The sequence below is a fragment of the Equus caballus genome, chromosome 23 (assembly GCF_041296265.1).
Source record: "Equus caballus isolate H_3958 breed thoroughbred chromosome 23, TB-T2T, whole genome shotgun sequence".
Lineage (NCBI taxonomy): Eukaryota > Metazoa > Chordata > Mammalia > Perissodactyla > Equidae > Equus > Equus caballus.
The window spans coordinates 62,786,514-62,808,681 of NC_091706.1; the positions used below are offsets into that span (position 1 = coordinate 62,786,514).

Below are 22,168 nucleotides of genomic sequence, written 5' to 3' on the forward strand. Positions count from 1 at the left end.
CGGGCTCTCAGCCCCGCAGATCCAGAGGCAGGTCTGCAGCTGGCGGAAATATGTGGGGCAACACCCTGAGTGTGCTTCTCTGTGCCCACTCAGACACCAAGAGGAAGGGCCTGGGCCGAGGAGGTGGTGGGAAAGCAGAGGGAGCTCTGACTGGGCGGTCCTGTGGCAGGACCGACCTGCAGGCCTAAGCATGGACCTTGGGGTGGTAGACAGACTGGCTGGGAGCTGATCCCCAGAGAATTACCAGGAAGGGCCTGGAATGATAGAAATGCTGACTTTGTGGAGGGCTAATATCCACTCACCCATGACTTCACAGCAGCTGGGCCTCTGGTTTTTAACCATAATAATATGGTTGCCCTGAGCTTGGACAGGGCCTTCAACAAAACCTGGATGTGAGACTTGAGCTATTGACCTTGTGATCAAAGGACACAAGCCCACCAGGGTCAGGGACCAAGCTGAGGGAGTGCTTCTATTTACTGAAGTAATACTTACAAGAAGGAGCATATCCTTGGCCTCTGCCTGCCCAGAACACACATCAGAAGTCATAAGTTGCCTTCAGGGAGAACTGAGCTAACAGAATGGCCCCACAGGAATTCTGGGCAAGGTGAGCACAGAGGAAAGTTGTTGAACCCCAGTTCCACAGGAGCCACATCAGGATGTCTGCCTCTCTCCCCAGGCCCAAGGCACCGAGACCTCACTTTCTGCAGAGAATCACTTTAGAAAATAAAGGCTTCTCTTTCAGAAACCCATTTGGCCATTTATATTAGGAACCATGGAAATGTTTAAACAATTTCTGAGCCCATAATCCTACATCTGAAAATCTAGCCCAAGGAAACGATCCTAAATATGAAAGAAGCAAACACAGAATAAGCTTCAAGCTCAAAGATGTTCATCACGGTATTATTTACACAAGTGAGAAAGTGGAAATTATCTAAATGGTTTCTGATAGGAGTGGTTAAGTGAATTACGGTGGAACGACATGCTCAACGACTATGAAGGCATGGAGAGTGATAGTTATGAAGACCATGAAATAACACAGGGAGATGCTGATGATACAGAATTTAAGAAAAAAGCAGGAAACGAAAGGATGTGCACACAGTATGAGCTCAACCAAGGCTTAATTTTAAGGCAAAGTCCCTTAGACCTCTACACAATGGGCTGGCACGTCCGAGCGAGCCCACAGAGACCATGGCCTGGCCTGGGAGACCCCAGGGCCCGAGGACGGCACACTCGCAGGATTATTTACACAGCTTCCCCCTGGCCAGCAGGGCCTGGGATCTGGGTGTGACGTGGGGCGTGTGGACATTACCAGGGTGGCAGCGGCAGTGGCGGCAGCGGCAGCAGTCACGGCAGTGGAAAGGTCGGCACTCCTCTCTCTCTCTCTCTCTAGGAGGTGGAGGGTACAGAAGAGGAGGTAGGTGGAGAGTAATAAGCAGATCACAGAGAGGAGCTCCTCCTTCAGCTGGCTTTGCTACAAACAGAATCAACAAGTAAAGGCGAAAGGCCCCCAAGAGAAGGAAAAAAAGAAACAGAAAGAAGAGAGAAGGATGGATGCAAGGGAGAAGAGTGTCGAGACTGCAAAGGAAAAGGGCCCATTCTGATCACCCTCGCTCCAGGGCAGAGACGAACTCCTCATAAGTAAGCTCTCGTTCCCCCGTACAAAGTCAACAGTGAGCAGAGAAAATGGCATTTTCCAGAACAAAGTCCAGGGAGGCAATTTACCAGCCTGTGAGTACCTGTAAGTGCTTTGACACATTCCCCAGGGGAACAGAGAGGCCCAGACAGAGAGGAAAACACACAGCAAAGGTGATGACCAATGGCTAGGGCAGCACACAAGCAGTACTGGGACAGGCACCCTCCCACAGGCCTCCTGGGCCCCAGGCTCCAAAAGGTCCGGTGCCCAAAGGAAGGGGCTGTGCAGGACAGCATCGGTGCCGCCCCTCCAGTGCACCATTCCTGCAAACATTGACTTGGGCGCTGAGAGCTGGGGAGGAAATGGAAGGCAGGGAGAGGGATGGGAAACAGAGATGATCAAGACAGAAAGCAAACCAGCATGGGGCACAGGCTCAGGCAGCTGTCCTCCACAATGGGGTGGACTCATGAGTCTGCTTCACCCCAGTTCATCTTGGCCTCCTTTAGGGACCAGATGCCAGGCCCAGTGACAGAGATAAGCTGCTAGGGTTTGGTGACAGATGGTCTCACTCACTGAGGGTACAAAGGGCTGTCTCCAAACCCACCCACACCTGGCCCCAGACGAGCAGCCTGCAACCACCTCCCAACAGTGCCCAGAGGAAAAGGAAGAGGGAAAAAATTCCAAAGTCAGAAAAAGACTCCTCAGGCAGCAGCTGGGTCCCCGCTCTGCTCCCCACAAGCCTTTCAGGCCGGGGGTTACCTATTGGCATGACAACAGGGCAAGCCTCCTGTGGGTGCTGAGGCTGCTCCTCAAAAGCTGCTGCCCCGCTGTCCAGACCCAGCGGGACTGAGGCGTCGCCCAGTGGATGTGGAGCTGTTGCTTGGTGAGGGGAATTGAGTGTTCAGGGAATAAACACGGCCAGGCGGGGCATTCCTTAGGCCTCAGGTGATCTCTGTGCAATTCCCAGCTCGGTCACCCAGCCATCACGGGGACCGAGCAGAGCAAGCTACTTACCTTCGAGCCTTCCCTCAGCAGGAACAATGAGAACACCCATTTGCCTCATGGAGCAGTGATTAGTGTCAAAATTCAAAGTGGGACCATGAAAGAGGTTCGGTCCAAAGGACCATAAAGAAGTTTTATGACCATCCACAACCACAGGGCTAAAGTCGGTTCTCTGCATTTTTCCTGAAAAGGGAGGTCACCCGAGGGCTGTGCCCCAGGCAGCCTGCTCTGGTCAGCAAGGTGCAGGAGGCGTTAGGGAGAGTTCCTGGGGAGGGGCTGTGCAGTTCCCAAGGGTCATGACCTGGCCTCAATGGGAAAGGAGGCTTCATTTCCAAGAGACACAGACCTTGCCAGAGAACCAGAAGCAGGGGCTCCTGAGAGGGTGTAAGTAAGTGGGCAGAAGCCACAGGGTGCAGCTCGGGGCTCCAAACCCTGACGGAGCACTGGCCTGTGCACAGAGCCGTGTGATCAGGGAGACACAGGGAGTCAGACCTGAGCGACACAGCTGGGGTGAGCACACACACAGCTCATCATCCCTCAGTGGAAGGCGCCAAGCGGCCTTGGCAGCAGCCAGGAGGGAGAAGTCAGCTCCACTGCAGGGCTTCACGGAGCTAAAAAGGTTGAAAGCCATAAATGGTGGCCAGAAAGTGAGAAAGTAGGAGACGGAAGGACGCAAGCAGGGCAGAGGGGGCTGCAGGAGGCCGAGAGTGTGTCTGGGTGCAGACAGAGACTCCAGTGTGGCTGTGGCATGAAGGGTGTGAAGGGGGCCTGAGGAGGAAGCGGCTGGAGGTAGGGCAGGGCTGGACTGCAGAGGGGCTTAGATGCTGAGCTCAGGGCCTCAGACCCTTCAGACCCTTGCCTGTGGGTGGTGGGGACATACTAAAGGGTGTAAAGAGAGGGCATGACATGGACAGGATTAGAAAGGCGTCAGAGGACACACAAACAGAATCGGAGAGACCAGTCCTGGGTGCTTCCTCTGGGGCAAAGGGCTGCCAAGGTTATTACAAACCCACCTGGCCAACTGGGCCTGCATTCCTCACCCGTTAGGTAACTTTTATGACGGTTAATCACACAACCATCCTGTATTTCTTATTTAGGGCTAATGCTGCCAGGCGGCAACCTGCCTTCCCTTCACCTTGGGTGGTTTTAAGTTTCCTTTCCTGGTTAAAGTATGAGGAAGTGCCGCGTGCACCTGCCAACCTGCTATGATATCCACCTTGGCACCAGGGTCCCAGTGCTGGCCCTCGGGTAGGACAACTGTGCCTCAGAGAAGCACCTTTGGCTCCAAGACGCTGGACGTGCTGGAACCCTATTGGGATTCTCAAACACCGGGGGGGTGGGGCAGGAGTAGGGTGGAGTTCCGAGGACACACAGCAATGCTGTTGTTCTCCATCGTACCTGGGAAGCCTCCCCACTCCCACTTATCGTGAGACCTAAGTTGTTTTGGTGAATGGAGCGGGCTAACAGCTTAATAAGGGCAGGGGCAGAAGCCACAAAAGCCCGTGAGAGCTCAGCCCTGTGTGGGGCTTCAGACACGACCCTACTCTGAAGAAGCTCGTAGCCTGACAAGTCCCTACATCCCCTGAGATTCTGTCACCTGACGGTTCTGTTCTGTGTCATTATCCACTCTCCTCTGACCCCACAGAGGCCACACACATGCGAGAGAGGGTCTCGGCGCTGGTACCGAGTGAGGGAAGCAGGAGGCAGGGAGAGCAATAAAGAGTGTCTCACCACAGCAGTGGGCGGCGGAAACAGGCAGGAGGAATGGGGTGGGGGGTGCTCAAATCAACAGTAACACCTGATGTTTACTGAGGGCTCTCCGCATGCCAGGTGCTTAAAGCCCCATGCAGTAAGTACTAACACCTTGCTCTCCTGCCCACAAGGAAACCATCAAAGTCTGGGGAACTCAAGTCTAAGGTCACCAAGCTGGGAAGTGGCAGAGCCAGAACCCCGCCCTGGATACTGGCTTTGGGAAACACTCTTAGAGGCGACTGGCTGGCCTTGAGGAGAGTTACCGCTGATGCAGCGGGAGGAGTCTGAGCTGCAGCCCTACGGTTACTTATGTGACTCTCTCCCGGTCCCTTCCCCTCACTAAGCCTCAGTTTCCTCACCAGTGAAGCAGAGGAGACGTTCTAGCACTATCTGGCCTCAGGGGTCCAGGCAAATTCCAGCCAAGAGTGAAGGAGGGAAGTCAGGGGGTGGAGATGGGACAAGGCCCCCCTTCAAGTAGAACAGCACCACTGTGACCCGCTGTAGATGGGGTTTGTGTAGCATTTTAACGGGGCAGAAGGAGGTTCGGTTCTTAAAACCCTGTTTGAGAACCCCTGGACTAGATGTCTTCGAGGCCCCTCCTATTTTAAGCATCTTTCTCTCTCATCTTAAATGGGGTGGGCTGACAAAGGAAGACTCAAAATGACAGCAGGGTGACGCTGAGAGGCTCTAACGATGCCTGCTACTCAACGAACAGTACACAAAGGTCAAAGCCAGATGCTACGAACTCCCTTTCTTTGTCTTCACAGCATAGTAATGAAACAGAGGACACGGGACATTCCTAAATTGGAAATGGGCGTACTCCCAGTGTTTCTCCTTCCACCTCTTACGTTTCCTGTCATCACTTTATTACATGTTCTTTATAGCTATCAAACAGATACTATCCTTTACCAGAAAGGTGGGGCAGAGTTCAAGTTTCTTTTTGACTTGGTTATCCGAAAGCCAGACCATACTTTCCCGAAGAAATAATCAGGGTGGAGCTGGAGCAAAAGAAACAAGGTTAACCAGCAGAGAGGGAGATAAAGGGGAAAGATTCTCCTGAGGTGGAAAGTTAACCCTCGGAAGAGAAGGAAAAGATGAAGAGGCAAAAAAATGTGGATTGGGTGGGGAGGGAATGAAACTGACAAGACTAGAGAAAAAAAAGATGTAAATACGTTTGAAAAACTAAAACTAAAATATTTCCGATGCTAAGTTTCAGGTGGGGCAGGAGGAAGAATGAGGGGTTCTCAGCATCCTAGGGAGAACAGGAGGGTTGGGGGGTGCTGCCTGCTTTCCCCAAAGTGTGATTCCATAGAACATTCATCACTTAGGATGGTTCATGGCAAACAGTTCTCTAGCCAGACAAGCTCCAGAAAGCCCACGGCGTGCTGAGTACTTCTGGAGGCTGTAACGTGCACGCAATAGCACACTGACAGCCCTGCAGGAGTGGGACCCACTTCACATGGTTCAACCCAGCATTCCTCCAATGCATCTGGCCTCAGATCTCCATCTTGGAAAGCACATTTTTGGAGAAGCCCAAACTCAGGCAGTGTCCAGTGTTAGCCAGCACAGCGGTGCCAATGGTCTATCTTGGCTTGTTTAGTTTCTCCACCAGCTTGGACTGGGGCAGAGAGGAGCACATAGCTGGTATAGGACATTTGGAAATGTGTTGTTTGAAGCCTGGGAATTATCTAGATAAATCGTGTCATAGGAATTCAAGATGGTGGCTTTCACTGGTCCAACATTTGTTTTGACTTTACAATTAAACAAGGAAGCCTTCCAATGACCTAAAATACAACGTATCTATGCATTAGCACCTTCTCCTCTAGTCTCCCTTGACCACAGTCACCTAGATTCAAAAACATGACATCATCACTAACTCTCTTCACCCAAGTATGTATTTTAATCTAATTTGTATGCCATTCAGACCACAGCTGTCTATCTTCTTCTCAGGCAGATTTGCCAGAGGCCGTCAGTTGCCTTGATGAGTAAGATGTGACAACACTGGGTCTACAGTCTATCACTCATCCACTGGTGTGATAACTGTCAAGGAGAGAAAAGAGATGCAGCTGGCACGACTTGTTCTTTGTAATCCCTGCTGGCTCCTGGTGATGGTGGCTTCCTCTTCCAGGCATTCACTGCCACTGCTTTAATAACGGGCTCGAGTCTTGCCACGATCAACATGTGCTCATTGGCATCAAACAAGTGTTCCTTGAGGACAGGGCTTTTCTTAAACAAATACTTGTTGGATTGAAGTGGCCTGGATTCTGCAGGGCATCTACCTGTTCTCTCTCACATTCTCCAACATTCTTCTAAGACGAGCCACAACTGTCTCGCTGTCTTGCTTGCAGGTTTTCTCAGGGCCCTGGTCCAGGCCTTGGTCTTGGCCACGTGGCCAAGGGACTCAAAGAGCCTCGAGAGGTCTGCTCTTCACCGGCTCTCCCACCTTGAGCCTCAGTTCCCTTGTAATCACAGGGCTGTTCTGCTCTCTCCTGCCTAACAGACTCAGCTCCTTCACCTGGCCCTACAAGCTCTGCTGCTCTCCCACCCCAATGGCCATCTCGATCTGCCTCCAGCTGGCTCCTTTCTGCCTTGAAGTCCCCATTCACTGGCCCCAGCTGAGAGGCCCATGTCTCCCTCCTGCCTTTAGAGCCTAGCTCACATCCTGGTTCCCCAGGCCATTGCTCTCTCCTCCCTCTGAGCTTCCAAAGCATTTGGCAGCCACCATCCAATCACATGCTGTTTGGAATTGTTAACAAATTGTCTCCTGGAAGGGTCCCACTTGCCATAAGTGGGGATGGAAGCTTCTGGACAGGTAGAACTGGGATCTTACACTTATTTAGAATCTCCCTGCAGCAACTGGTGTAGCAACATGCCATAGCAGTCCTCAGAAACGCTTGGTGGACACATTGCTGTTTCCCGCTTCCCTTCTGGTCCGAGTGAAGGCACACAAAGTCCCACAACTTTGACAGAAGCTGTCAACTACCAACAAGCTCACTACCTCAAGCAGATCTAGAATTTGTCTTGAAATGAAATGGACACTGGGCCTTTTAGAAATGGGCATACAGTCTCTTCAGATGAATTTCAATGAAATTTGGCACACAGGTAAGTTAGATGTGTCATTGCACCTAGGAGATCACAGTCTAAAGATACAAATTAAAGTATTTGGGATAAATGGGAAATACCAAAGTTATATTTTTGGATAAATAATAATGCTTCTCAAGCAGACTGGAAATAACCAATGTTATTTCCCCAAAACTAGCTCTTAGATCAATCTGATTCTCCAGGTCATGATGAAGTGACGAAAGCTGACACATCTTCAACATCAGTGTCCTAAGCAGGGCTAAGCCCCAAACACACGTGGATCAGACACGCAGGGAGAAGCTCTCTTTTCTCAGACCGGGCCCAGTCCTCATGATGCTCAGCAGTGGATGAGTCAGACCTCCCAGGTATTTTGCTGGGGGCTGGCATTCAGGTCTGAACTAAGCACGCAGTCTCCCGCAGGTGCCCCCAGAAGATGCAGTAAGACTGGATAATTTTGAAGTTACCTGAAAGTCTGACAGCTAAATGGGTGTTTTTAATCTCTTAAAAGGAAAATACACAGCTGCCCAAAGACAGGAAACAACTGGTGCTTTATTTGGGGAGAATTAGGGTTGCCATTTTTCTCTCAATTTTGTTGGAAGCCTAATTCCAAAAAAACAAAACAAGCATCAAAACCCCCAGCAATTTCCTTTGCCTAAAAGAGTTGACAGCAACAAGCGAGCACCTCATATGGCACTCAGCTCGTGTGAACTCTGTGAGATAAGGAGGGTGGTAGTGGTGGGGTTGTAAAATGCCAAAGGGTGAGGAAATCACTTCCTTTCCCTCACCCCTCATTATTCATGTATTTGCGTGCACACACACACACACGCCCTCTCTCTCTCCATCTTCCCAGACCTCACCTGGTTGATAACATAGATGCCATAGTCCAACTGCTGACGTTGAAGGATCGGGTGCAAGTAATAGAGCCAGTACTTGAGGTGTTCCTGCCGATTGCGGAAAGGAATAATGATGGCCACCTTGTGAGGAGAGATGCAGTCCTTGGGGGTGTAGCGGCCACCCAACTTCACCTCCGGGTTCTCTTCCGCCACACGATTCAGGTCCACAGCCATGTTAAACTCGATCATCATGGGGCCAACTAGAGAGGTGGAGGAAGGAGAAGTTAGCCTGCCACAGAACTTGCCAGGCCACAGGCGGAAGCCACAAGAGACATCTCCTCCCGGGGGCTGTGGGGCAGTGGAAGAGGCACTCACATCCAGCACTAGGCACCATGGCCAGCAGTAGCATGACCATCCCAGGAAACCCCTCATTGCCGGGCAAACCCAGAGTGCTGGGCACCCCAGGAAGCACTCACCCGCCCAGGACACACTCCCCTCTATGTTTCTCAACTGTAAAGTAGAAATGGGGTAATTCTTGCTCAGACTTCCTGACAGGCAGGGGTGAGGATCAGAGAGCATGGATGAGAAAGCACTTTCTCAGAATCCTGAGGGTAAGGCCTAGTTCTGCCACCTCCCAGCTGGGTGGCCCTGGACAGGTACTCCCTGGTCCAAGCCTAGTTGGGGGAGAGGGGTGTGTGTGTGTTGGGGAGGTCAGTGTTGAAAAAATCAGCCTCAAATCAGACGGCAGCAGGGAGTGGCCTGGGGGACCCATGTCTCAGAAAGGGGCTTGATACACAGATGAAATAAACTTGATGGAGTGACTGGAGGAAAGGAGACCCTAGAGAAGAAACAGCTGGAAAGAACATCAAAGAAGAACACTTCATAAAAGTAGGGGATCAAGTACTAACAAAGGGGATGAAGAAGGGAGGAGAAATCAGGGATGACTCCCAGGTTTCTGGCCTGGAAGAACAGGGCTCCAGATGAGTGAAATAAGTTAGCAAGAGAGCTCTTAGCTTAGAAGAAAAATCAGCGAGACCTGGATAGTGGATTCTGAATTAGCAGCAGGTTCGGTGCAAAGGGAAGGACAAAGGTCAAGATCCAGATTTGGATATGGAAGTCCTTGTCTCCTAAGTAGAAGCAGGTGGAGCTGAGAGAAGCCAACTCCTCCAAGGCTGGGGACCACCCTCCTGCAGCACACACGGTGAGGGCCAGGGAAAGATGACTGGCCCAGGGACACACAGGGAATTGTGGACACGTCAAGACTCGAACCCAGGTCCTCAGTAGTCCCTTGTAGGCCAGACTTTCTCAAAGTGAGTTCCAGGAGACAGTAATCCCAGCAAGATGCCCAATGGAAGAACATGTTCCCTGGTCAAATCAGGGTGGGAATTCTGCATACTAAATCCTGCTTCTGGAAAATCATGACGTACAGGAAGGGGCTGAGAAGCTGTACAGTTAGGAAACCCCCTTCACTTTATTTAACCCACTATTTTCCAAATTTGTTTGGCCACAGAACCATTTTATCAGGGAGCACACTTTGGGAACTGTTACTCTAATGTAGCCAGCTTCACCTGTGAAGCAAACCAGCCACGAGAAGAAAGAAAGGAACGGGACCAGCCCAAGGGTGCAGCAGTTAAATTTGCACATTCTGCTTGGCAGCCCAGGGTCCGCCGGTTTGGATCCCGGGTGTGGACCTACGCACTGCTTGTCACGCCATGCTGTGGCAGGCGTCACACATACAAAGTGGAGGAACATGGGCACAGATGTTAGCTCAGAGTCAATATTCCTCAGCAAAAAGAGGAGGATTGGTGGCAGATGTTAGCTCAGGGCTAATCTTCCTCAAAAAAAAAAAAAAAAAAAAAGAAGAAGAAGAAGAAGAAAGGAAGGAACCCAGAGAACAGAGGTGAGAATGCTGACCACAAACTCAGAGCAAGTTCACCTGAAACAGGCGGGCGAGAACTGAGGCCCAGTGTGCAGCCCTCTGTGCCCTGTTTATCGATTATATGTGGCTCAGCAAGCACCCCTGTCCCCAGAGATCACCGCCCTCCTGAAATGAGACAGCCCGAGAAAAGGAAGCTATGACACCTGTCAGCAGGCGGAGTTGCCATCTCCTCCCCATCTCCCCTCTCTGATCCCACCAGGACTCCTCACACCTTCCCCCTCCCTCTGATGCTGACCCAGGTCCGTCATATGGGACCTGGTCCCATTTGCTTATTTTCTTCTGAGACACAGCTCTGATCCCATTACTTTCCTCCTAAAAACCTCTGATGGCTCTAAGGCTGTGCGGCCTTCGACAAGGTAAGGCCAAACCTCCAAGCATGGCAACTAGGCTCTGTTCTATCTGCCCCCACCCCTGTAAACCAGGCCCATGTCCACATGCTTCCGTTTGCCGGAAATGCCCTTCCCTCTTTCCTCTATCAGGCACTTCCGCCCTGGGAGCCAGGCCAGAATCTTAAAATCAAAGCCCCGATCTGGCTTGTCCTTTACCCGCTCTCCTCATTAGCACAGAGCCTGGGACAGAAGTGGGACCCCGAGGGCTCCAAAAGCTCTGGCCCCTCCCTGGAGGGACAAGGCCTCACAGATCAGTCCCTGACATGACTGCCTGCTGACCCAGCTCCAACCTCCCAGGGGCCCTCAGGTCAGTAGGTGCTGTGCTCCAGGACTAAGTAAAGGGTCACCCTAAAGCAGCTTTTCCCCAATCTATCATCAGGATCTCCTGAGGCAACTGTAAAAACATGGAATCTCAGGCCCCTCCCCCAGAGAGTGTGCCCGGGCAGATCTTAGGCAGGACCTGGGGAGTAACCAGGAGCCCACGTGATTCTTATTGGGCAAGGTGGACAACGGGGAGCCGGACCAGCCATCCTCACAAGCCCTAGGGCTTTCATGGAGGTCGCCCGTCCCCACAGGGCCCACCAGGCCTGGGCTGTTCGACTCCCCAACCCTGGGAAAAGCTTCGAGGAGGCCCTGCTGCACAGTGCAGGCATGAAAAACTCAACAGACCTGTCTGTCCTTGGGCTCTTCTCACTTCAGAGGGCCCCACAACATCTGCAGCCCCCCAGCCCCACCCTACCCTTGGTTCTGAAGATGCTGCTAAACATAACTCCATTTTCGGGAACCCAAGAGGCATCTGGACTGTCCCCCTACCAACCTGCTCACACTTTCTGAAACCAACCCGGAAGACAGGAATTCACACTCGGTGTGCCCAGCTGCCCCCCCGCCCGGAGGAGACACCTGCGGGCTGGAAAGCATCTTTGTTTTGCCCCTTCAGGAGTTCCAGAAAGGTGGTCTAAACAGGAGAAAGGATGCCTGAGCCCTGGTTCACCTCCACCAGTGACTTGTTGATGACCTCTGGGCAAGTAGGCTCTGAGGATGCTGGTTTCCCATTTGTCAATTACAGGGACTGGACCTCAACCTGCCAGTGAACTGTTACTCAGCCCCTCCACCACCACCACCTACGGCCAAACCAGCTTTCCCTCTAGAGTCCCTCAGCAACTGACACCACTGTCCACCCAATTACAGGAGCTCATAACTGGGGTGGTCCATCTTCTGTTCCCCCGCCCCCTCCCCCAACCCCAGCACACACACACACTCACTCACACACGGGAGGCGTCAACAGCAAATGACAATCCATGGGAGCCTACTCAAATGCCAAAGGCAAGTCTTTTCTGAAGTGTTTGTTTAATACAAATTTTTCCTGTGTATGTGTCAAGGCCACTTTCAATTTGTTTCAATCAATACTTTCTGGGCACCTACTGTGTGCCAAGCTGTGTGCCAGGTCCAGGGAGCTCGAGGGGGTGGAGAGGAGGTGATGAGATGGACAGGACAGTTCTAGACTTCAAGGAGGTCCTGCTGAGCATGTGGCAGAACCTAGGTGAACCTGGCTGAGCCTCGAACCTGCTTCAAGGCTAGCCAAGAGACGTGCTCCTCCAGTGCTCCCTGGAGAGCTTCATCACTGAGCAGCCTGTTCTCACTCTCCTGCTCCTCTACGCCCCTCTCACAACCCTCGTCACGTCTCCAACCCATCCAGAGTACCCTGACCCCCAATCCTACCCGCCTTGCCCAGTCTGGCAATTCTTTCCACACCTTCTCTCTGTGAAGCCTCCACAGCTGAGAAACCTGCAGCTGGGTCACCTCTCTGGGATTGGACAGCACTTGGCCATCAGTGGCAGCTCCAGACCCGGAGTCAAATGCCTTCTTGGGTCCAGTGCTAGCCAGGAGCCTCCCGAATGCCCTGCACATCTCCTGCCACAGTGAAGGGACCATCCCCTGCTGCACGCCTGGCTCTGTCACAGTGAGAAAGTCCAATGAGCTAGGACTCCGGGAGGGCAGGGACCAGCTGTGCCCAGAACCACACAAGCCTGCTACCAGGTCTCAGAGCCACTAGCCGGGGCCTCAGGGAGAGGCAAGGGGAGGAAGCAGAGGGCTGAGGGCTTCATGACAGTCCTCAGGCTGAGCCAGGGCTCCCTTGCTGTGCGGCGCATGGCGTGTGCTACCACAGGCCCTCGGCCCTGCTGGGCTGGCCTTGTGTGTTTTCTTGGCTCTGGGAGCTGGGAAGCAGGGTTACGTAAGCAGAGGAGCAGATGTGAGCCTGTCCTCGGCTCCCCCAGCTAAAGCCCCGCCACGTGGGCCTCTCGGCTGGGAGTCCAGGTCACGGCCTTGCGTGTAAGTCACTCAATAACTTCAATGTGTGAGCTCAACTCAGACAAATTCCACTGCTCCACTGCCCGGCACGGCAAACCCAAACACACACGTTCCCCTGCATAGCGGCCCTGCTAATCTAGCGCCAACCCAGCACGGACTCCCTGCTGCGCCTTCCTGAGGGCTGAACCACTGGTTCCGTCCTCCAGCCTCAGCAAAACCGGCTGGAACATCTAGTCACGGCTTCCCAAGTAAAGGGCCAGTGCTTAAGACATGACCCTGGGCCTGATGCTGGGCTGTGACAAGGTCTCGCCAGCCTGGGACAAGATGGTAAAAGCAGACAATGCACAATGTTCTTCACTGAGCCGAATGTAATCAACCTATCAGAATGTCCTTCTTCCAAGATTAAGTGCTTCCTCCTCTTTAAAGGTGAAAATGTCCTTTTTTTATGAAATGATCACGGTGGAGATTGATTCTGGATTAATTTTTTAAGTTCAATTCCTTGAAAATCCTTATTTGGCAGCCATGGGCCAGGCCCCTGAGTTTCTTTTGAAACTTTCCTGGGCAATGAAATTCAAACATTTGAGACCTGCGGGACTAGGGGGTGCCCAGAGCTTCGTGGATCTACCAGTTGGGATGCTGGGACGTGTTCCTTGCCCAGATATCAGTCCTGCCATCCACTGCCCGGGGGCCACGGACTGTCCTCAAACTATCTCCCCCTAAACTACAGTGTTGTTCCACAGGCTCACGTGGCTGGGCCATTTTCCTCTGTACCCATCTTCCAAAGGCCAGATATGCATTGGAAGCTGAGCCAGGCGCTACAAAATCCCCAGGCTTGGGAATGACAGCTGCTTGCAGTGGGTCCCATGAACGCACGGTGCCCTTGTGGCCCCTTAGACTAGAAAAACACCACCAACCGCACAGGGCTCTTCCCAAACCTTCTCCCCAGTCCTTCAGGGAGGAGAAGCTCTTTCCAGTTGGCCAAGGACTTCGTAATCACCAATCCAGCAGCTGCCTGGCCTCGGCTCAAACATCACCTCTCCCAGGAAGCCTTCTGGGACCACCCTAGGTTGGTTCTTCCTCTTCCTCCACCTCCCTGAAGTCCTCCCAGCACCACATCCATTCAAACATGCAGCCAGTTATCAGACACCACGTGCCAGCTGGTGCCAGGTGCGCACAGCGGGGTAAGAGGAGGTCTCTGCGCTTGGTGAGGAAGGAGGCCAGCAAAGTAAACGACAGTGAGTGTGCAGAGGTGAGAACGGCGGAAACGGCAGAAAGGAAGCCGAGTCAACTCCAGGCCAGAGAAGAGCATCAAGGGAAGCTCTGCAGAGAAGCAGCTGCCTCAATGGGGCCCCTCAGCTCCTCTCCAGGAGCTCCTCACTCAGTCGTGAGTATCCGCCGGCTGCCCCAGGCACAGAGCACATGAGCAAATCTAAGCCGAGTGGACGGTGCACAGCTCTTCTCCCTGCTTCCCTGCCACTGATGCAAGCAACACGGAGGATTTCAATAAACCTCAAGGAAACGTGATGGAAGACCCTGGGACAGAGAGCCACCAGAAGGGATTCCTCAAGTCTCAGGTTATCTATTTCTCATTGAGTTTTAAGATCTAACTCATGACGGCTTCTAAGGTACCAGAAATGACTTACTTCTTAAACCAGATGTTCACGGTATTTTTCTTTATACCTTTGGGTATATCTTTAAAATCGAACAAGAACTGTTTTAAAACATAACCCAAGGACAAGACACGTGACCCCTCCTTCGACCCCTTTCCCAACAAGGAAGTGTCTTTCAGAAAAAAGTTTTCAAAACATACAACTCAGAGACCAGAAAACAGGAATAATCTACTCCTAAGGTTGACTTGATATGTCTCAGGCACGCTTCACACAGAACGCAATTTCAACACCCTCTGATCTTTCTGCCAACTCACCATCCAAGCCACCAGTAAAGCCCGGGGAGAGAAATGCTCTTTCAACAGGAAGCAGAGCTCATTTGTGGTCTCAGAACCCTGCATTTGGGGGCCTAGAGAAAAACAAAGTATTTGCTCAAAAAATAAAGGAGCCTGCCGGAGGAGGTGTGCAGAGCAGAGTCCCGGGGCCACAGGGAGGCTGGACCAACCAGGCACAGTGGGCCAAGCACTCCTCTATCCACCTCTGTGCTCAGAAGCAGCTCTGCCCTGGGCCCGAACTGCCACACTTTGTAGGTCTTCCAAACATGACCAGAAAATGACCTGCCCAGCAGTGAACCATCCACCTCAGTGGCTCTGCCTTTTCTTGTGCCCTGCTCTCTCCCTCGTTAAATCCCACTCAACCATCAACCAAAGGCCAGGCAGGCGCTCTCACCAGCTACGGCACTGGCTTTTCAAGTGCCAGTGAGGTTTCCATCTACTGCAGAGACTTTCAAACTGTGGAGTGCAAGGAGAATCACCTGGGGAAGCAGGTCAAACTGCAGATTCCTGGGCCCTACTCATCAGAGCTTCTGATTCAGTAAGTCTGGGGCTGGGGCAACGACTCTGCATTTTCACAAGTGCTCTAGGTGACTTTGATGCGGGTCCCTGGGCTGTATTTTGAGAAACACTGGTTTACAGGTCCACTCACTAACCACCACCTCCTTCCCACCCCCATGAAGCTCTTTAAGGGTGAGGTACCAAGAAAAACAACTTACTCTCAGGAACTCCAGTGTATTTCTGCCCTCTGATGACGTCCATCACGTGGCAGAACATGTTTCACTTTTGGCTTTCGCAAAGAGACGGATGTAATAACTGTGAAGGGCCCCACGGTCTGAATATCTACTTTCAACTCTTCCCCAGTCTTAACTTCTTAAGTTACATTTTCTCTTTTCCGTGTTTTAATTTATTTATATCGGTCCTTTTTATGGGGCATATTCTCATGAGTTACCTCGAAACTTTGTGAAGTAGGTAAGGTAACAATCCTTCAAAGTTCAAGCTTGGAACTTCAACGCTCCCCCAGAGTCCCTCGGGCCAGTCAGTCGCTGCTGCCAATGCCCACAGCACCCTTCACGACCGCTGTCACCACCTCTCCAAGCCTACACTCGGGTCCTTAGGGTGAGGGCGCCAGTCTGTCCACCTGCTTCCTCTGTGAGACCCTCATCGCCTTGAGGGCCAGGGGTGTGGCCCACTCCTTCCTGTACCTGGGACGGCTTCTGGCAGGACGGGATCCACGAATGTGGGTTGACCCACCCAGCACTTGTTCAACTATGAGTTAAGAAGCTGAGCCGACAGAGCAGGAAACCATCTTGTTTTTGATGCTCGAGAATCTAGCGTGTTGTCCCAATGACACACCTACAGCCAAGGTGACCAAGGGCAAAACCACTCTCCTTTCTGGACTCCAAAGATGCCTCTTGCTTCCAGCATAGCTCCTGATTCATGATTTACAGACACATTTTCACCCTCAATTTTAAAATAAGTTTCCTCGAGGCTCTAGGCCTATAATTTGAGACTTGGAGGCCATGGACGGCCCAGCGTCCTGATGAAAATGTTGCATTTCCTCATCTAAACCTCACGCTGCCACATCAAACAGGCTCTTCACCAAATACCACTTATTCTTGGAGAGAATAACCCCAAAGCTCAAAGCCAGATATGGGTTGTGAGATCGTCAGAAAAGCTTTGGGTGGTCCTTGGTCCAGGATCCTCTCACCAAGGGTACCAAGCCCTAAACCTAAGGGAGCAGAGCCAAGGTCAGATTCAACCATCTCAAAGGGGCAGGATCCACATCGAACCAGAACCCTGAAGAATCCTACATATTAGGGCCGGAGGGACCTTGAGAATCATGTTTCAGCCGCAGGGTTACACACGAGGGAAACTGAAGGCCAGGGAGATGGACAGACTTCCTCAAGGACACCCCTGGATTGGCAAAAACGCCATCCTTATCTTCCCCTTATGAATCCTTTAGGGTTCTGATGTTCATGGATGCATCCACACAGGGGACAGCAAATCGCAGCACCCAGGCCCCTCTACTCTCCCTGCTGTGTCCCTGGGGCGTCTGTCTCAGAATCCTTCTCAACCTTGGGGTCCAGGGAGCCACCGACTGATCCAAGGTGGCATACAAGTGGGTCTTACTTGACATCACTGATTAAACCCCCTTCTCAAGCGTACTTCTAAACCACATGTGGTCACGGCTCCCAAATTTAGTGGGGCAGTAGAAGCAAGGAGAGAACAGGGGGAGACCTCTGGGAGACCCCAGAACTGGGGGCAAGACAGTACACTTCTGTCCCAGGCTGACCTGAGGAGAAGGTTTCCACTAGCAGTGAAACCGCAGAGATGCAAGGCCCTGGGGTCAGGACGCCACGCCGGGGACCACAGGCTTTTACAGCTCACTAAACAGGCTTCCCAGTGTTTGTCCTCTGGGGGAAAACCGTCCCAGGAGGAATTTCTGCTTTGCTTGGTCCTGGCCCAAAGGCGGATTTCCTCCTCCCCAGCTCTTCTCCACACTGGCTTCCTTCCCTCCCTCCGCTGGAATTTGTGGAAACCGCCTTGCCCACAGTTAGCACCACCAGGAAAAGCTTGGGAGGCCAACTCGCCTGGAAATTCTGCGTTAGCCCCCGGAAGATCTTGCTGCATCTCGTCCTGTTAGAACTGGAACACTTCTGGAAGGGATGGCTTTGAGCTTCTCAGAAAAGAGAATACAAGCCTGGTTTTCTTCTTTATTTTTTTTAAAGATTGGCCCTGAACTAACATTTGTTGCCAATCTTCTTTTTTTCTTCTTGTCCCCAAAGCCCCCCAGTACATAGTCGTGTATTCTAGTTGTAGGTCCTTCTGGTTGTGGCATGTGGGACGCCACCTCAGCATGGCTTAATGAGCAGTGCCATGTCCACGCCCAGGACCCAAACTGGCAAAACCTGGGCCGCTGAAGTGAAGCAGAGCACACGAACGTAACCATTCGGCCACGGGGCTGGCCCCAGCCTGGTATGCTATTTTAAGACTTTCCCATGCAGGCTGGGGCAGCCTCCCTGCCTCCTCTGTGTCCTCCACTGCCAGCCTGGAGTCAGTCACCAGCAGGGAGCTCAGAGCCTGCCTCTTGAGAACTCCAGGCCCAGGATGGCAGGAGCCACATTTACCTCCAGTCCTCTCTGATTACTTCCCCATCCTCAGGATGCTGGGGCGGGGGGACCCTTTACTCTGCACCTTCTTATGCCATTTGTTAGCAAAGATGTAGAAATCTGACACAAAGTTCTATAGGAACCAAACGCAATGTCTAAGGGAAGCAGTACAGTAGGAAGGGTTACAGGTCAGGGTTCAAATCCCTGCTCCACCTCTGAAGAGCCACAGAAATTTCATAACCTCTGAACCTTGTCAGTGTTAGCACAGTGCCTAACACACAGTAGGCCTACAACACATATTTGCTGACTAAATATATGCCTAGCACTTGCCTGTGGGCCTTACACTCCAAGAGGCAAAGTCATTCTTAACAGAATTCACTACAGGCCAAGGAGTCCTAGAGAAAGACTGCTGAGGAGAAGCAGCCGAGTTCAGCTATACCAGCACACCTCAGATAGGGAGGAGTAAAGGGTACAAACACAGTCACAGAAAGAAAAGAGTACTGCTGAGAGACTGCACAAAGCAAAGGAAAAAGAGTCTGAAGTTCAAACAAAAGATAGCACGGGCAAAGTGAACAGACAGATGACAGATTCAGAGAAGGTATCCGAGGTAGCCGAGACCAGCATTAGTTAGTATCAAGGACGTATAGTGAAATCCTGCAGACCATCAACAAAAATATAAGAATCCCAGTGAAAAAACAGCTGAAGCATTATTATGAAGAAGCAATTTACCAAGGAAGAATCACAAAGGCCATCAGGCATATGAAGAGATGCTCAAGCTCATCTGTAATCAGAGAAAAGCAAGTTCAAACAAGAGCTACCCCAGTGCATTTATTTGTTTGGCAAAAAGCAGGAAGCAGGCTAATGCCAAGGATTTGAGGAGGTACAGAGCCACTCACGCTCTGCTGATGAAGGTGAATGGGCACGGCCATTCGGGAGCAGTATCTGGCACTCCCCCATCAACATAAGCACACACACACAGGTCCATAAAGGACACGGGGAAGGCTGGTCCTCCCGGCGTAGCTGTGAAGACAGCGTGGGAGACTATCGTTAAGGGAGAGAGAAAATAGACGAACACCATGGGCACTGGATGTACACAGAGCAACTTATAAACAACAGTGAGCACCTGGAGTCCAGTTCTTGGTTTCTAAATACCAATCTCTACTAAAGAGAGAAGTGGCCATGCCAGGGCAGAGTCAAGGAAAGAGGAAGAGGAGCCTGGAACATCTTGCTGCGCCTAAAAAGAAGGAAGTGCTCAAAGAATGATGGGCCACGTCAAAAAGGACACAGGAAGGGGAGCTCATTGGCCAAATGTGGGACAGTCTGAGCATCAAAAATAAATAGTGCTAAAGAAAGAATTATGAACTATTGAATAAAGTAAGAATCCCTAAGTCTGCATTGACATACAAATTAATAGGGCAGAAGGGAAAGCCCTCCCTTACAGGAAAATGCCAACTAATAAACATAGAAGGAATGACGGAGTCAGATCTCCAGCCCCTATAATAATTTTAGGAAATACATATTGAATATTTAGGAGTAAAAGGGCTCTGGTTCAGAATATATCACACACACACATATATGGAAAGAGAGAGAGAAAAAAAAACCAAATACAGTAAAATTTTAACATTTGGGGAATTTAGGGGAATCCAGAGGATATCACTTTGTATAATTCTAGCCACTCTCCTATAAGTTTGAAGTTATGTCAAACATTTTAAAAATTAAAAGAAAACAAAAACAGAGTTGGGAGAAAAAAATTAGAATGAGCTATAAAATAATACCATTTACCGAAGTTAAAAACACATGTACATATACTTTACGATCCACTTATTTGACACTGTTAAAAAGACAAAACAATATGGAGAACAGATCAGTGGTTGACCAGGGTCATGGGTGGGAGGAGAAGGGGACTACAAGGGGAATTATTTTGGTCTGGAACTGTTCCGTATTCTGATTGTGGAAGTGGTTATACAAATAGACACATTTGTTAAAATTCATAGAAATACACACGCAAAGGCCAATTTTACTGTATGTTAATCTAAAAAAATATTTTTTACTTTAAAAATGCACATACATCAAGCAACGGCTCCCACTTGGCAAGAGCAAAAACAGACACGTATTAAGCACATTAGAATGGTTGCCCATGGTGGGGCTGGGAAATGGAGTGTGAGCGAAGACAGGACAGAGGAAATAAATAAGGCAAGAGAGTCTATGATGATTATGGGCCAGGAAATAACATTTGATGGCTGGACAGACAGGAAGGAAAGAAGGAAGAAAGCACAGAAGAAAATAAATAGGGGAGTGGTGGAGAATGGAGCTGGACGTGCCCTTCCACGGCAGTACAGGGGAGAAAGGAGCCCTGACCTCTGGACCAGACCAAGGTCCCTGAGGGAGGTCTGCAACTCTGTGGGGACAGATCCATCAGCCATGATAGCCTGACACCATCCGACATGAGAGTACTACTCACTTCCCTGCTCTGACTTCTGACTCTCGAGCCGCCTAACTACACTGCGGCTTCCCCTGTAGGGGTGCCTACAGCCAGAGAATTCTAAGCCACTCGACAACAGTTCTAATCTTCCCCGTAAAGCAGCAATTTAGCATTCCAACATGTAAACAAGTCTCATGGGAGTTTTGTTACTGAGTCAGCTGCCCTTCTAATCAGTTCTGGAGGCCTGACTGAATTTCTGGACCAGCAACGCTGGTAATAAGTACATCCTCTCTCCATCTAGAACCAGATCTTGGACTGTGGAGAGCCTTCTGCCTTATAGGCCACCTGGACAGTCAGCCAGCCGAGCACTCACGGCAATACCTCTCTGGTATCAGGGCCACTTTAAATGCAGCCAGCTCCAATTTCCTCCTCTAAGGGGTGAGGATAATAACGCATTCTTTTCAGGTGGTAAATGTGATAACGCATTTACACACTTATCACAGCGCTTGGCACTAACAGATGTTCAATACATATTACTCTGCCTTCTCTCCTGACTCCCCAGAACTTCAAAGCCTGCAGATTATTACAGCCTTATGATCACAAGTGGCTAAAATTTCACGTTTCTACTCTGATCCACCAGCATCACTGATAGATTTGGAGGAAGAGTCTGGGACCTCAAAGGGTCCTTTGGGGATGATACAGGCTTCTTGCAACACACGAGGGTTGAACAAGTATTCTGTTCACCTTTACATCAGGGACAAGTATTAAAAATGTTAAAGAACCAGTTTGGAAGAGAATACAAAAGAAAAAATTTATAATCTTTGGATGATCAAGACCTTCCTAAGTGTAAACAGAACCGGACGTCACAAAGGGAAAGATAGACTTAAATACATAAAAAGGCCAAACTTCCATGTGGAGATACCAGAGATAAAATTAAAAGAGAAGTGACAGATGGAGAGACCATATTTGCAAACAATACATAATAAAGAAGTAATATCCGTAGTATTAAAAGCTCCTACAAACATATTTTGAAAACTAATAGAAAAGAGGGTAAAAACATGAACAAGTAAGAAGAAATACAAATGGCCAACAGACACATGAAAGTTTGCTCAACATCATCAGTAATCACAGAAACAAATTAAAACAAGCCCCCACATTTGCCCATCATATTGGCAAACATAAAAACGTTGTGGGCATGGATGCAGGAAACAGGCACTTCTCATACAACTGCTGACAGCCTAAACTGGAGGGCAATTACGCAGCATCCAGCAAAACGTTAATAGTCTACGATCTTTAGATCTCAATCAACAACCTAACTTTCCACCATAAGACAGGGGAAAAAGAAGAGCAAACTAAACCTAGAAAAAGCAGAAGGAAGAAAATACTAAAGATTAGAGCAGAAATTAATGAAATAGAGAAGAGAAAATCAACGAACCAAAAGTTGGTTCTTTGAAAAGATCAACAAAGATGACAGACTTTCAGCTAGACTGACCAAGAAAAAAAAAAGGGTAGAAGACTCAAATTACCAACATCAAGAACAAAGGAGGGTATATCCCAACCAACATTACAGAAACAAAAAGGATTATAAGGGGATCCTGGGAACAACCGTATGCCGGCAAATTTGATGACTTCGGTGAAGCGGACAAGTTCTGGGAGATACAAACTACCAACACTGACACGAGAATAAACACAAAATCCGAACACACCTCAACAAATAAAACCATTGAATTAGCAATCAAAAAGTCCAGGCCCCTA

The 22,168-nt window shown here is 50.3% G+C and overlaps 1 protein-coding gene across 1 annotated transcript in view; it reads right to left on the reverse strand.

The window, feature by feature from the left end:
- Positions 1–22,168, reverse strand: part of B4GALT1 (beta-1,4-galactosyltransferase 1) — a 47,980-nt gene that overhangs the window by 13,431 nt on the left and 12,381 nt on the right. The window contains exon 2 of the mRNA XM_023627468.2: positions 8,326–8,561. Coding sequence (XP_023483236.2) covers positions 8,326–8,561 — 236 coding nt within the window. The remainder of the gene's footprint in view (positions 1–8,325; positions 8,562–22,168) is intronic.